The following is a 15,401-nucleotide window of genomic DNA, read 5'->3' on the forward strand; positions in this document are numbered from 1 at the left end:
AGCCATTTAATTCAGGTGTGTTGGACCAGGACGTATCTAAATGTTGCAGGACATTGATGCCTGGATCTGAGGATCCTGTTAGAGGTGATCCTCTAAATCCTCTAATGTTCCTGCAGCAGCTCCATCGGATCAGAAGGTAGATGAGATCTGAAAGATCCTGATGCTCCAGAAAGTGAAATAACACCAGAACAAATCCAGCAGTCAGCCATTTTGTCCTGTGTAGAGATAAATATAAAATGTTATTTATACACATAGAAAGTCAATAAACTAGAATCGAAAGGCAATTTATTTAACTTAATTATATTCACCTAGTGAATAAAGTAAAAGGCAAATCAGAATGTATCACAAACTATATATATAAATATCAGTCAGCAACATGACTTAAGAATCTGATTGGAACCTTTTGGCCAAAACAGAAACTGTAAGAACCACACAGATAATTTTTATGGATTAAAGATTCAAACTGCAGAGTGAGAGAATAAAAATCCACACTTAGCTTCCAACAGCTAACGTAGCATAGCTCACATAAACATTAGCTCCAGCTAACAGAAACATAGGAGGGCAGAGTATCAAAATACCAGACATATAAAACCTGAAATCATTTATAATTACTCCATGTCTCATTATAACCGGAGAGCAAAGTCTGCAGGTTTAGCTCCTACTGACTTCAGAGTTATCACACGCACAGATATTTTGAGACTATTTTCACTCCATACCTGAACAACATGTCAGAAAATATCACTGCAGCAACTTTCAGATGGTTCACTAAACAGACAAGTAGAATATTAAAACTTTATAGCTTTGTTTTAGGGATGGGAGAAAGCCTGATGATAATCTTGGGTTGACAAACAAAGGCCATAACTCGGATCTGTCCAAACTTTTTGTCATGACGGCCAAAGTTGTTAAAATAATAATAACATTTTTAAAACAAACTTTTGGTGCCTTTTTTTATTTTAGCTGCTTGATAATAAACTGAGCCATTTAAATGTTATATTTGGATTTTTGGAGAAAACAGACGTAAATGATTGTAGACACAAAACATAAAGAAAGCCCACCGTTTCTTCATTTTTTGGGTTGTTTTCTTTCATATTTAGTAATATTTGCTACTGATAAAAAGTAGGTCAATGTTTATGTTTCTAGATAAATGCAAAAACTTTGTTAAAAATGGGAATCTATATTTCTGTGCCTAATATTTTCTTAACAATATGTTGTTTAGCTGGTAAAACATGCTGAAAAGTTTCCATCTGCATCTACCACCTGAACTTGCAGGCCAGACTTGCTTCTTTTGGGCCGCCCAAAAAACTTCAGAGGAACGCAAAAGGCCCACGGGCCACATTTGGGACACTCCTGCCAAAAGTGACTTTCAGGAATTTTATTCAGGTTCTTTTAGAGCAAAATAACGTTGATTTGTTAAAATAACCTAATAGTCTCAGGCGATTATACGAAACCCTAACAGTGAAGGATTTTAAAGAGGTACCTTTCGTTGACAGCAGTGTTACTGCTGTCATCAACTTAGAGTTGTCTCTGTTTTTCTTTTCATTCCAGAAACTCAGTGCTTTGTCGTTTTGGTTCTGTTGAAGATTTCTTCTTGTTCACAGAGTGATTCCTCTCATGGTTCTGGTTATGCACAATGTTGCTGAAGTTATCTTAGATCCAAAGCGGATTGAACTGATCAGCTGCTCACTTCGGCCTCCTGGAAAATCCAATCTCTTCACAGAATAAAAACTCTAAGAGTTATGATAATATTACTAATTAACTGTGAGGGGGCTTTCAAATCAAACTGCACAGTTTACTGTATAACCTCAGTCCAGCTCTGACTTAACTTCATAATAAATCATTCTATTAGGGTATTTTTTCCTTCTCAGCTCTGCCCACATTTAAAATTGCAGTGTCACCAGACTCTCCTAAGATTCTAATGAAGTTTGACGTTATTACATTTTAAACTAAATGTAAATAAATAAAATTATAAAGAACATTTTCAGTTTGTCATGAGTGCTAGTGTATTTTCAATCCAGTGGACAAGAGAGGTATAAAAATACAATAGCTAAATTTAAAATACGCTCTGAATAATTTAATTTAAATTGATAAATCAAAAGAAGCACACAATAGTAAAGTAGTTAAAATAAAAAATCTGAACAATTTAAAAATGATATATATTAAAATGTATTTTAAATAGGAAATAAACATGTTGCTGAAGTTCCTGTGATAAAATTAAATACGAGTACAAAATAAAATGTGGTTAAAATTAGCGATATATGTGAACGTAGTTATCAATCAAATAGAAATAGTTCAACAAAACAAGATAAATTAGTAGCAATATGAAATAAATTAAGTTGCAAGTGCGGGTAACTAATAAGATTACATTAAAATGATCCAAATCAAATAATGACTTTTTAGAAATTAAATATTAACAGATTAGCTGCTTGCTGGAGGAAATGCTCTACGGACCGCAGCGCCCCGTATCAGCGGAAGTGAGCGTGAAGCATATGTAAAACTCTATAAATGTTTTTGGACCGAACTTCGTTTGTTCTGGTCGGGTTCGGCTGCGGTTCTCCTGTCAGAACCGAACACTCATCATCTCTGAACTCTGGTGCGTAAAGATGTTTGTTTATGCAGCACTACTTTTGTGTGTGCATCCGACAGGATATAAAAACACAATTAAACATATTTAATTCCCCTTCAATATGACAGGTAAGAGAAAAAATGTTCCACGGTGTCCACTCCCCGTGCTTTACTCGGGCCGATTCACGCGCAGTGTCTCGTTTCGGCGTGGATCCGACGGAACTGCTGGCGTATTTCAGGGATCTATTTTCTGTCGGAGGGCTGTGATGCGGCTCCCTCTCGCCTGTGCCAGGCCGCCATCTTGAATTTTAATGTTAATTTCCAGAGAAAAACAACAATAATGTGTTTGCTGTGATATTTCTTCCTGGGTCTTGTAACGGATCTGGAACAGGACCGCTGTTTTGTTTCTCAACCCGTCATATTGTGAGTACTGTTCGTGTCGTGGGCATGTAAACGTGTGGAAAGCTCTCGTGAGGGATAATCGTTCCGGGACTCTCGCAGCCTCTTGCGACCGCTGGAGGCTCGATCCTCTCGGCTGCAGGCTGCCGTTAACCCTCCTGGCAGGGAGAAAATTAGCCAGCAGAGCTAACGCTAACGGAGCAGCCGGGGCGAAAGCAGTGAGTGTCGGTGTCCGGAAACAGTCGAGCTCCGCTGGGACGTAGCTCAGTTTTTGTTCGGTTCCGAACACCCAGAAGAGCCCCGCTGCCAGTCTGGATTAAATGTGTATCGCTTGATTGTTTGGAAATAAACAATAAAGCTTAACCGAGATCTTCTTCAGTTAAGCTCGCTTAGCATTCTGCTGAGGTTGTAGCTAGCAGACCGCGGTTCTTTAAACCGGTGTTCCCAGACTGGACCGGGGTGGGTTTGGTGAGCAGCCGGGATGCTCAGCGGGGAATTATGGGGCCGTTTATGGGACTGCAGCGGCTGTGTTGTGCTGTCACGCCGGCCCGGCTTAATCGGCCCCAGGGTAACATTTTTGGCTGTGGTTCTGACGGTTGCTGGTTCGACACCAGCGCAGCATGTCAACACAGTCGGCCTCAGCCGTCGGCGTGGCCTTCCGGGTTCCCACAGCCTCATTATCCTGATCGGAATGCTGTTTGTTTGGTGCTAACGTTAGCCTTGACAGCTAATAACACGAAGCACTCAATGCTTAGATGACCGATTAAACAACTATTCTACTTTATACGTGATTGGAATACGAAAATGTTGACTATTCGGCCATTTAAACGTTAAAAATCGGGATTCAAATGGTAAATTACAGTAAAAAGGACCGTTCACCTGACAGCTGCTGCAGTGCTTGAGGTTACCACTGAGGGGCGCTGCGAGGCCACTTAAAATGATCATAACATTGTGACCATTGACAATGTCAACATTTTCACCTGGCATCAATATGCTGTACACTCAAATAGTTTTCATTGTCAGTGAACATGAATAAATATTTCCAGGTTGCTTCAAATAACCCAATGGATAAAATAATGGAGCATTTTTTCCCAAAGCTGAGCATGTGTAGAATCAGAAACCTGACAAATCATGTCTAAGGATATTTCTGAATCGTACCATAAAGGCGAAACAGGCATAAAAATAAATAAAATGAGAGTAGTCTATTAGCTGCTGTTTTGTTTGTGTGGTTATTGTTCTGATTAAGCTGTTTGTTAACTGAAATGTGTGGAGAACCGGTGACCAGGCATGTTGCTCTGAACCAGCCAAGCTTCTGCTGCAGAACTTCCTGCTGGTTCTGATGGAACGATTCAGGACCCGGGCCCAGTTTGCTGCCCTATGTCCACCACCCCACACTGACAGGCAGTGTGATGGATCATGTGCGATAGGGTCCGTGTTCCTCGTCCAGGGGGAGGTTGGACAGCAGCAGCCAGTCATTCCCCATTCTGACCAGTTCTTCTTCTGCTGCTTGGAGCCAGAAACCCCAGCAGACCTCCAGGTGGAGTCCCTCAGGGCTCAGGAGCAGCTTCAGAGGACTGGCTGCTGCTGGCAGGGTGCAGTGTTTGGAGTTACCGCTAGGAGGCGCAGTGGGGCCATTTCAAACCAACAGGAAGTCTGGAATATTTGACTTGATCAATTTGTCAGCTAATATAGCTTTTTTTTTTTTTTTACGTATTTTGAAATGTTAATTTACAAGAAATGGAGGAAAAAACTTTTTCAGCTTATAATTCAGTAAAGAGTAAATAATGTTGCAGAAGGTTGATGAGTTTTCCTCCATTGGGAAGGTTTGCTCACTGCTCATCCAATCAGATTGTTGGTTTTTCACCTGTTTTCTGCTCTGTCTGCAGGTTTCTATCCAGGTCGGTCTTCCCCACTCGAGCACCTTCATCTGAGCGACTAAATGAAACTGGAGCAGGGGGCTTGTGGGCATGAAGTGGCTGGGCGAATCCAAGAACATGGTATTAAATGGCAGACGCCACGGGAGCAAGTTGACCAGCAGCGAACAACCGGTGAGCCAGACTCGCTCCCAGCAGCCACAGCGGACGTCGCTGCGCCACAGCAGGAGCCACCCGCGCAGCCGCAGATGCAGCCGCAGTGAGTTGAGAGCGCAGCCAGGCGCCGCCGGCTGTACGATCCGGAGGCTGACGCAGCTCTGTGGTTCCTGCAGGGTGTAATGGCGCCAGCCTGGAGGCGGAGCGGCGCTACGTGCCGTCGTCAGGGATGACCGCCAAGGAGCTGTGTGAGAACGACGACCTGACCACCAGCCTCATCCTGGACCCCTACCTGGGCTTCCAGACACACAAGATGAACACCAGGTCCGTTTGCCCATTTTATCATCTTTATCTGTTACAATATATAACATTTTTTCTTTATAATTGCTTGAATCTTATTTTTTCGATCTTTATTGCTTGTATTGTGTGCTTCCTATTTTTATTCTATATTTATAAAATATTTTATGTATCATTTTGTGCCTCATTTATTTTTGTATTTTTTTGTTTATTTGTAATTATTAGTTTATATATATATAAAAGATTTCTTGTAATTTTAAATTATTTTACTTTTTATATTTAACATTCTTTAGTATGTGTTTTAATATCTTTATATTTCCAAAAAATTTTATTAATCAAAATCTTTTTGTAATTTTTTTCTTATTATTCCTATTTTTATATTAAAAATTTTATGTAATTTTTAGTTGTTTTTTATGTAATTTTATATTTTTTATACTCTATTGTCCTACATAATTTAATATCTTTATCTCTTTAATGTTATATTTTTATTGGTTTTAATATATTTATTATTTTTATTACCATAATATTTAGATAAAACTGAAAGTTTTTTCCTTTCCGGTCCGAATCACGTTTCCTCTGGTGACATCACGTCTCTTTTGAAACTCCTCCTACCAGATTCCGGCCAATCAAAGGACGGCAGGAGGAGCTGAAGGAAATCATCGAGCGCTTTAAGAAACACGACAACATGGAGAAGGCCTACAAGGCGCTGACGACGGGAGACTGGTGCCGGAACCTGTTCCTGCACAAGTCCAAGGCTCAGGAGAAGCTCTTCAAGCAGCACGTAAACGCCGCCTCTCGTTCCGCCTCTCGCTCGACGCGTCGCCTCTTCCTCCCGGCTCTAACTCTCTGCTCCCTCCAGGTGTTCGTCTACCTGCGGATATTCACGGCAGACAGCGGCTTCGAAATTCTGCCCTGTAATCGCTATTCATCGGAGCAGAACGGAGCCAAAATCGTGGCTACGAAGGAATGGTGAGATCATCCTGCTGCTACTTCCTCCGGGGACCCGGACTGGATCTGGACTGGATCTGGACGGGATCCACTGGTTCTTCTGAAGGTTCCTTTGATTCGTCAAACTGCAGCCGTTTCCATGATGCTGCTGCTTTGATGAATCGCGTTGTTGCTGCATGGATGGGTTATTGTAGCCTTGATCAGTAAATCGTTGCAGCGCTGAAGAATCGTTCTGTTGCCGTGCAGCCGGCCCGTCTCAGCGCAGCCGGCCCGTCTCAGCGCAGCCGGCCCGTCTCAGCGCAGCCGGCCCGTCTGCCGGCCCGTCTCAGCGCAGCCGGCCCGTCTCAGCGCAGCCGGCCCGTCTGCGTGCAGCCGGCCCGTCTCAGCGCAGCCGGCCCGTCTGCGTGCAGCCGGCCCGTCTCAGCGCAGCCGGCCCGTCTGCGTGCAGCCATCTCAGTGCAGCCGGCCCGTCTGCGTGCAGCCTGCCCGTCGCAGCGCTGATGGATGCCGGGTTGATGAGCCTCTCCTCTGTTGCCGTCTCGTAGGAAGAGGAACGATAAGATCGAGTTCCTGGTGGGCTGCATCGCCGAGCTGTCGGAGAGCGAGGAGAACATGCTGCTGCGCCACGGAGAGAACGACTTCAGCGTCATGTACTCCACCAGGAAGAACTGCGCCCAGCTGTGGCTCGGCCCGGCCGCCTTCATCAACCACGGTAAGCCCCGCCTCCTCCCCTGATCCCCTCGCTGCTGCTGCTCCCTCTAACTTCTGCTCCTCTTCCTCAGACTGCCGGCCGAACTGTAAGGTAGGCTGCTGACCGCTCCTGATTGGCTGCCGCGCCGTTGGAAGCGGTCCTGATTGGTTCTGTGTTTGCAGTTTGTGTCGACGGGCCGAGACACGGCCTGCGTCAAGGTCCTGAGGGACATCGAGCCCGGGGAGGAGATCTCCTGTTACTATGGAGACGGCTTCTTTGGGGAAAGCAATGAGTTTTGTGAATGTTATACGTGTGAAAGGTGAGCAGCACCGTCTGGACCTTAAAACACGGGCTGGATTAAAAACTCCTCTGAAGCTCTGGCTGCAGTCAGGACAGAAACACATTCCAGTTAAATCCTAAACTTCATGATCTTCAGTCACGGTTTGAGCTGACCGCGTTTCTGTTCCGGTTCTGTTCAGACGGGGAACCGGTGCTTTCAAATCCAAAGCTGGGCTGCCGGTTCCGGAGGTTCCGGTCATCAACAGCAAGTACGGGCTGCGGGAGACGGACAAGCGGCTCAACCGGCTGAAGAAACTCGGAGAAGGGAACAGGAGCTCGGACAGCCACTCTGTGGGATCCCACACCGACGTCGACTCTCAGGAAATGCCAAAAACACATCAATGTAAGGCTGCCGCTCGCCGCAGATCCATGATATCGGAATATTGATTGGAATCTGCAGACGGGAGGAGTTACATCAGTTCTTAGTTTTTATTGATTTTGTTGTCTAGCATTTATTATGTTTCATATTTTTCTTTGTTAAATTTTATATTTGCAATTTTATGTAAATTTTTTATATTTGTATTTTCTGCTTTCATTGTATATTTATATCTAATTTTTTGTACTTCATTTTATTTTTGTATCTTTGTCAGTTAATTGTATACATGTATTGCTATATTTTTATTAGTTTTTGTCTTTTACTTTTGACATTTAAGATATTTTAATGTTTTAATTTTTTTTATAATTTCCTAAGAAGTTAACTTTTTAAAGATATTTTATTTGTAAAAAGTTTTGTGATATTAATTTTTTAAATTCGATTTTTTTGCAATTCACAGTATTTTAAATTTTTTAAAAGAATATAAAATTTCTCTTAACTTTATATTTAATATTTGTTTTACTTTTTTTAAGTAATAAAACTACATAAATGCTTCACTGTAACAATAGTGGTATAAATAAAGTTGAGTGATTGTTTAATGTTATTTTTAATATACATTTTAAATGTATTTCTATCTAATGCATAGTGACGTATCTTAAAATTATGTAAGAACTAAATAAAAAATGTTTTCTGTAGCCTTTATTTCCTGTGTAACTGTGAGGTCACTGTCTCTGTTCCCCTGCAGCTGCCAGAACCAGAACTTCATCTTCATCGTCTTCATCGCCGGGCCTGAAGTACCGGACCCGGACCCCGAGCAGACAGACTGTGTCCCGAGCCGTCTCTACCTCATGTTCCAAACCGGCTCCAGGAAACAGCAGCAGGGAACCAAAGAGACTTCGCTCCCAGTCCAAGCCTCCCAGCAAGGTGCGGCTGCGCAGCCGCAGGCGGGCGGCGGCGGCCCGCGCAGACGCCGCCCCGCTGGGCCTTAGGGACTCCAAGGTGTTGCCGTGTAAGAGCGTCGTCACCGTGAAGAAGGAGAAGGACGGTCCGGAGGTGGCACCTCTTGGCCCGAGGGGCTGCCTGACCCGACATGCCGCCAAAGAGAACGGCGGCCTTCCCGACGGTGGCCGCGGCTCCGCCTACAGGACTCGCAGGTCCACGCGGACCCTGAAGGCCCCGGAGCCCATGCCAGGCGCCAAGCTGGAGCCCGGCGCCATGGACGGGCTCAGCCCGGTACCGGGCGGCGTGGTCATTAAAACGGAGCCGGCGGACATGGACGAATACCTGCAGCACGGCGGCGGCGTGACGCAGCCGTCGGTGCTAGGCAGCGGCTACGGCCGGAAGCGACCGTCCCGACTCCGGACTGAGCGGACCATCAAATGCGAAGGCTCCGACTGCGAGCCGTTTGCTGCGGGGCGGGATGGCGGGAACGTGCTGCTGAGCTTCGCCGACAGACACCGGGACTACAACGGCGTGGCCAACGGCGGCAAATCCCTCCGCCGCGATAAGAGCAAGAGCGGCTGCCGCTCGCAGGACAAGGCCAAGAAGAAGCGGCGCATCACGCGCTACGACGCGCAGCTAATCCTAGAGAACAGCGGCGGCATTCCGAAGCTGACGCTCCGCCGGCGGAGGGACAGCAGCAGCAGCAAGACGGCTGACGGCGCCGACGCCGTGGCCTCATCCACGCTCAGCCCCACCTCCTCCAGCAAGATCAGCATCAAGTTCAGCAAGGAGCACGACAAGGACAAGGCCGGCTCCTACATCGCCAAGCTCAATAACGGCTTTGCGCCCGTCGTCCACGGCAACGCCACCAAGCTGAAGATCCAGCTGAGGAAGGAGGACGACGCCCGGCGGCTCCAGGCCAACGGGGAAGCGGCCGGCGGCGCCCATCGCACCCAGAAAGTCCTGGCCGACCCTTCCTCTGAAGAGGACGACGACGACGACGACGATGAGGAGGAAGAGGAAGAGGAGGAGGAGGAGGAAGACGACGACTACTTCCACAACGACTTCGAGGACGACTTCATTCCACTTCCTCCGGCGAAGCGTCTGCGGTTGATCGTGGGGAAAGACTCCATCGACATCGATATCTCCTCCAGGAGGAGGGAGGATCAGTCTCTGCGGCTCAACGCCTGAAGCTTCTGTAAATATCGCCGTCGCTGATGGACAGGAAGTGACGTGGGACTCGGATCATCACGGAGCGGACCCGGGTGCTGTTGACCTGCGGCAAAGCTCTGCTCTCCGCTGAACTTCCAGTCGGACCGGATCCGGTCCAGGATCCGGCCGAGTCTCCAGTGGAAACGGGCTTTGTTTTGAGTTGTACTGTTCCTTTAAGAGAATGCACTTGTTGTTTCATCATGGACGTGTAGAAAGTGTACAGATCATGGCTTCTGTCTCCAGGCAGGTTTTTACTCTGTGTCTGCGCTCAGAGCCGTTTATCCAGAGGCATTAGAGCCGCTCCGCCGCCAGGTCCGCTTCCGGTTCTGCTGCCGGCTTTGCCGGGCGTCCACCAATCGGCAGCCAGAACACCACAGCCAATCATGTTCCTGAATGAATCACAGCTTTAGGGCGGGCTGAGTCCAAACAGCTGCTGATTCTTCCTGATTTCTGGAATACCGTCATAAAAAAACCGTCCGGATCTTCAGGAAAACGTCACAATAAGCTAATATAAAAAAAATAAAACGATATGGAGTCAGTTTCCCAAAAAGCTGCCCTGTCCCTTTAAGAGGAGCAGAATGGATTCTAATGGCTTCCACCTGGAAAAATGCGATTTTCCAGATAAAAATGGAAACAGCGTATCATCTTCATTTTTCCATTTTTCTGGATAATTTTTCCAAACCGATCAGGAATCTGGGTTTCAGTTTTCATTTTTAAAACTGATGGTTGAAGTTCAGATCCGATATCCTGACATACCGTATGGACCAGAAAGCACCTCAGGCTTTTCCAAACTCACATTCCCAAATCTTTCCTTCTTTTTTACTTCCAAGTTGAAATGTTTATTCCGGAACAGATCCTGTTCCCTCTGGATCAGCTTCATCGCAAATCTGTTGTTTCCAGAGAAGTTTCTGGAAACACAAATGTTTTCCATATTTATTTACAACAGTTTTCTTTTTCTTGGAAAATCGAGTCAAAGTGATTCTAAAACTGGGAAAACAAATCCTGGAATTGTGAGTTTGGAAAACTCTGGAACGGTAAATGTGGATTCCTGGTTTGAATCAATGAACATTTGGACCCAACCAGGATAAACTCGACCTGATTCTGCCTTGTGGTTCTGATTTCCAAACGGTATTCCAGATGATTTTTAATCCCAGATTGGGAATCGGATTCCGGCCCGGTTCCCTGACCCAGAATCTGATGGTATTCCCTGCAGGAAAGCTGCTCAACTCTGCAGCCTTTCAGAATTCAAGCACAGGCCTCCTCTTCCTCCTCGCGTCACAGCAGAACCGGAACCAGAACTTGGCAGCAGAATCCGGCTGGGCTGACGCTCCGACCTGAAGCTGATGTACAGATGGACCTCTGACCTCTTCCCCCCCAGCTGAGTTTTCCCGCTCCTCTCCCAGTTTCCCATGATTCCCGGCGTCGCTGACACTACAGCCTGTCTCTTCTTCTGTGGTGCTACTCAGACTTCCTGTCCGGAGTCGCAGGAGGACGGCGGCAGGAAGTATTTGTTTGTTTACAGGAAGTTGTCTTCAGCTTCTGTGAGGAAGACCTCATCCTCCTCTTCCTCCTCTGAGGTTAGCTCAGAGATCCCTGATTGGTTGTCGCCGCCTTCCTCCTCCGGCTGTCTGAGCGGGATCAGCTGGGAATGTCGACCCGTTTCTGTGTTACCGTTCACATCACCAGCAGCCAATCAGCGTCTTGTCCCGCCCCCGTTGGCCAATCGGCCGTCTCCCTCCTCTCTCACTGTAAACTCTTCCAGGTGCGGCCGCCAGCTTCCAGCGGCCTGAGGCGGAGGGCGGAGCGTTGCCGAGCACTAGCAGAACTAAAGCAGGCAGATATTGTCCAATATGTAAATCATGTGAACACATCTTGTACTTATTTAACAGTTTTGAATACTTGAAAACTATATAAAGTTTCTTTGTGACTCTTGTTTCTGAGCCTGTTTCTGTGCAAAGTTTTCCGGGTCGGGTCGAATCCAAACGCAGCATCTGGATAAAGTATTCACACCCTGACTGAGAAAAACATCCAAACATCACGTTAAATGACCTCTGACCTTAACCAAGCAGATGGTCAGACCAGGCCCATGAATTTTAACAAGTCAAAAATAAAAGTCACTTATTTTTTACATTTTTAATTTAATGAACCTCCTTGGGCTGCCACCTTATCGTGGTGGAGGGGTTTGAGTGTCCCAGTGATCCTAGGAGCTCTGCTGTCTGGGGCTTTATGCCCCTGGTAGGGTCACCCAAGGCAGACAGGTCCTGGGTGAGGAACCAGACGAAGCGCAGCCCGAAGGCCCCTATGATGCACAACAACCTTGGATCTGGCGTTCCCTCGCCCGGATGCGGGTCACCGGGGCCCCACTGAAGCCAGGCCTGGAGATGGGGTACGATGGCGAGCGCCTGGTGGCCGGGCTTTTACCCACAGAGCCCAGCCGGGCTCAGCCCAAAGAGGAGACGTGGGTCCCCCTTCCAATGGGCTCACCACCTGTCGGAGGGGCCAAAGGGGTCGGGTGCAGTGTGTTATGGGCGGCAGCCGAGGGAGGGGAAGTGAGTTGGCTCCGGTGGTGGCGGAGGAATCCGGTCAGACCTGGCAGGCCCAAACGTGTAGTGAGGGTCTGCTGGGAACGTCTGGCGGAGTCCCCTGTGAGACGGAGCTTCAACTCTCATCTCCGGCAGAACTTCGAACACGTTCCGGGGGAGGTGGGGGACATTGAGTCTGAGTTGACCATGTTCCGTACCTCCATTGCCGAGGCGGCCTATCGGAGCTGCGGCCGCAAGGTTGTTGGTGCCTGTCGCGGCGGCAACCCTCGAACCTGTTGGTGGACACCTTCGGTGAGGGATGCTGTTAGCTGAAGAAGGAGTCCTATCGGGCCTTTTTGACCTCTGGGACTCCAGAAGCAGCTGATGGGTACCGGCGGGCGAAACGGCTCGGGTTGTCGCTGAGGCAAAAACTCGGGCGTGGGAGGAATTTGGAGAGGCCTTGGAGACAGACTTCGGTACGGCTTCGAGGTGATTCTGGTCCACAATCCGGCGTCTCAGGAGGGGGAAGCAGTGCAGCACCAACCCCGAGGTCAGCAGGTGTGCTGCTGACCTCGACTCGGGACGTTGTGGGCGGAATACTTCGAAGACCTCCTCAATCCCACCAACATGCCTTCTGTTGAGGAAGCTGAGCCTGGGGACTCTGGGCTGGGCTCTCCAGTCTCTGGGGACGAGGTCGCCGAGGTGGTCAAAAAGCTCCTCGGTGGCAGGGCCCGGGGGTGGATGAGGCTCCTAGGGTGGCAGGGACCCGGGGGTGGATGAGATCCGCCCAGAGTTCCTTAAGGCTCTGGATGTTGTAGGGTTGTGTTGGCTCACCCGACTCTGCAATATCGCATGGACATCGGGGGCAGTTCCCCTGGACTGGCAGACTGGGGTGGTGGTCCCCCTGTTTAAAAAGGATAGTCCAACCTCGGATTCAGGAAGAGCAGTGTGGTTCTGGTTCTGGTCGTGGAACACTGGACCAGCTCTACACCCTCAGCAGGGTCCTGGAGGGTGCATGGGAGTTCGCCCAACCAGTCTACATGTGTTTTGTGGACTTGGAGAAGGCGTTCGACCGTGTCCCCAGGGGGGAGGATCAAATGAAACTGAATATGTTAAACTGAGCAATTAAAAAAGAATGCCTAAATATTTAAAAGAAAAAATTGAATGTCAAACAATTTAAACTTAAAAATATAAAATCTTTAAACATATTTTCAAACAAAATATCTTCAAAGGAGACATAAACTAAGATAATAAAAATGTCTCAATTAAAATAAAAGCTTAAAATATTGAAAGCAAAAACATGCCAACAGCCAAACATGGTGGTGGCAGCATGGTGATCTGGGCTTTTAGCAGCGATGGTTCTGCAGCAGACCGATTATCAAATCAGGTCCACTTCCGACAGAAAAACAACAGGAAGGTTCTGGAGCGGCCTAGTCAAAGTCCGCAGCAGATAGAGAAGCAGGACCTTCACCAGCTGGGTCCTGCAGAGGAGGAAACATCAGGAACAGACGAAGGTCCGAACCGGCAGCAGAACCAGGCCAGCAGGGGGCAGCAGCGCCCGTCCAGGCAGGTCAACTACATGTTTTATCAGATTATTACAGATTTTAGATTCTATTTCAATTTAGTTTTTGTATTTTATTGTTTATCTTGTTTTCTATTCTGGTTCTGATCCATTTGGACCAGATTACTCTTTCTTAAAGATCCAGGTGGCAGCAGTAATGGTACCGGTCCAGATCTGCTCAGCAGAACCGGTGGGTTCTGGTTAGGTTCTGGACTTGAACAAAACCCAGGACTGGCCGGGTCAGCTATGCTTTGTGAGTCAGTGAGGTCATGAGGTCACGGTGACGTAAGCTGCAGGACGGCTGGCGGGTCTGAGGAGAGGCTTTGTGTTCTGCAGACCGAGCTGACCTCACCCGGAGCGGTCCAAACGAACCGCGGATCTGGACTGCTGTGACGTCAGGAGAACTTTTCCAGACTCCATTTTGGTTCATCTCATCTGAATAATCTGATGATCGGTTCGAGGTTATAGTGAATTTAACGGATTAGTTATCAGGTTCGGTTTGGTTTTCGGTGAAAAGAACCGGAAACAGAACCGTCATGGTTTCTGAGCCTCTAAAAGTTTTCGCACCCCTTCATCTTTCCCACATTTTGTCTCGTTTCAAACTCAAACTTTCTCAGAATTTCTGTGAAAAACAGAAAAAAAATTATTTCAGATTTATTTTAAAATCTGAAAAGTGTGGTGTGCTTCTGTTTCTACCTGAGTCAGGACTTTAGAGAACGTCTGCAGACTTAAAAACTTCTCCAGCTCAGTCGGGTTGGATGAAAAACATCTGAGAACGTCAGTTCTATCAGGTCCGGGCTTTGACTAGGCCATGCTTTGAGCTAAGCTATTCCATAATATCTTTGGCGTAAGTTCAGGCTGGTTGTCTTTGCTGGAGCCAGATCCAGAACCCCCAGACCCACTGCTGGTTCCTCCATGACGCTGGAGTTTCTTTACAGAACGTCTGAGGTCAGAACCAGAACCTGTGGGCTCTGGTTAGCTAAGTGACTTCAGAGGAAGTTTTGATGCACTCCATGTTTTTAAGCTCTGACTAGAAATGTGCAGCACACGTTTTCTGATTTTTATTTGTAAAAACAAAACAAAACCAACAACAACAAAATCAGAGAAATGTAAAAGAGCGTGAATACTTTTGAAAAATAACTTTAAGGAGAAAAACGTTTAAGAGATTTGATGCCAGAGTGAACACCACACCCCCAGGACTCGCACTAAAATCCGACTGAGAAATATTTATTTATTTATTTTAAAATTGTTTACTTAAATATAATTTTTTATTTATTTAAATATTTACTTATTTAAATATAATCATTTTATTTATTGAAATATTACTTATTTTAAAATATGTCAGTAATTTTTTCTAGATTTTACTCCAGGTGACCTGGAGGCTTCAGTTGGTGAGGGCGTGGTCCCCCTGGTGGCCACCTCTGTGGACCGCCTCTGAAGTTTAACGTTTAAGCCTCAAATGATGAAACTTAACTCAGTGAACAGCTGATCAAATATGAAATGACTGTTTTCTTGACCCGGAAGTTCCTCTGCCGGCCGCAGGGTGGCAGCACACCGGGGGGAGGGGTTCCCCCCGCCCCGCCAG

At 46.9% G+C, this 15,401-nt stretch overlaps 1 protein-coding gene across 4 annotated transcripts; it reads left to right on the forward strand.

Moving 5' to 3' along the window:
• The first annotated feature begins 2,505 nt into the window (after window positions 1-2,505).
• Window positions 2,506-11,666, forward strand: kmt5b (lysine methyltransferase 5B). Of its 4 annotated transcripts, none has more exons than XM_017303110.2 (10): window positions 2,506-2,590; window positions 4,848-5,094; window positions 5,168-5,315; window positions 5,904-6,069; window positions 6,148-6,257; window positions 6,782-6,948; window positions 7,019-7,038; window positions 7,110-7,246; window positions 7,407-7,609; window positions 8,325-11,666. In XM_017303110.2, the coding sequence occupies exons 2-10, from the start codon at window positions 4,929-4,931 to the stop codon at window positions 9,710-9,712; spliced, it is 2,505 nt and encodes an 834-aa protein (XP_017158599.1). In that variant the 5' UTR covers window positions 2,506-2,590; window positions 4,848-4,928; the 3' UTR covers window positions 9,713-11,666. The 4 variants fall into 4 exon arrangements, with proteins under 4 accessions (XP_017158599.1, XP_008400317.1, XP_008400316.1 ...); XM_008402095.2 differs by lacking the exon at window positions 2,506-2,590 and adding an exon at window positions 2,600-2,691; XM_008402094.3 differs by lacking the exon at window positions 2,506-2,590 and adding an exon at window positions 2,800-2,985.
• Window positions 11,667-15,401: the final 3,735 nt, after the last annotated feature.

Source organism: Poecilia reticulata, chromosome 3 (genome assembly GCF_904066995.2).
Source record: "Poecilia reticulata chromosome 3, P_reticulata-male-v2, whole genome shotgun sequence".
NCBI classification, from domain to species: Eukaryota; Metazoa; Chordata; class Actinopteri; order Cyprinodontiformes; family Poeciliidae; genus Poecilia; species Poecilia reticulata.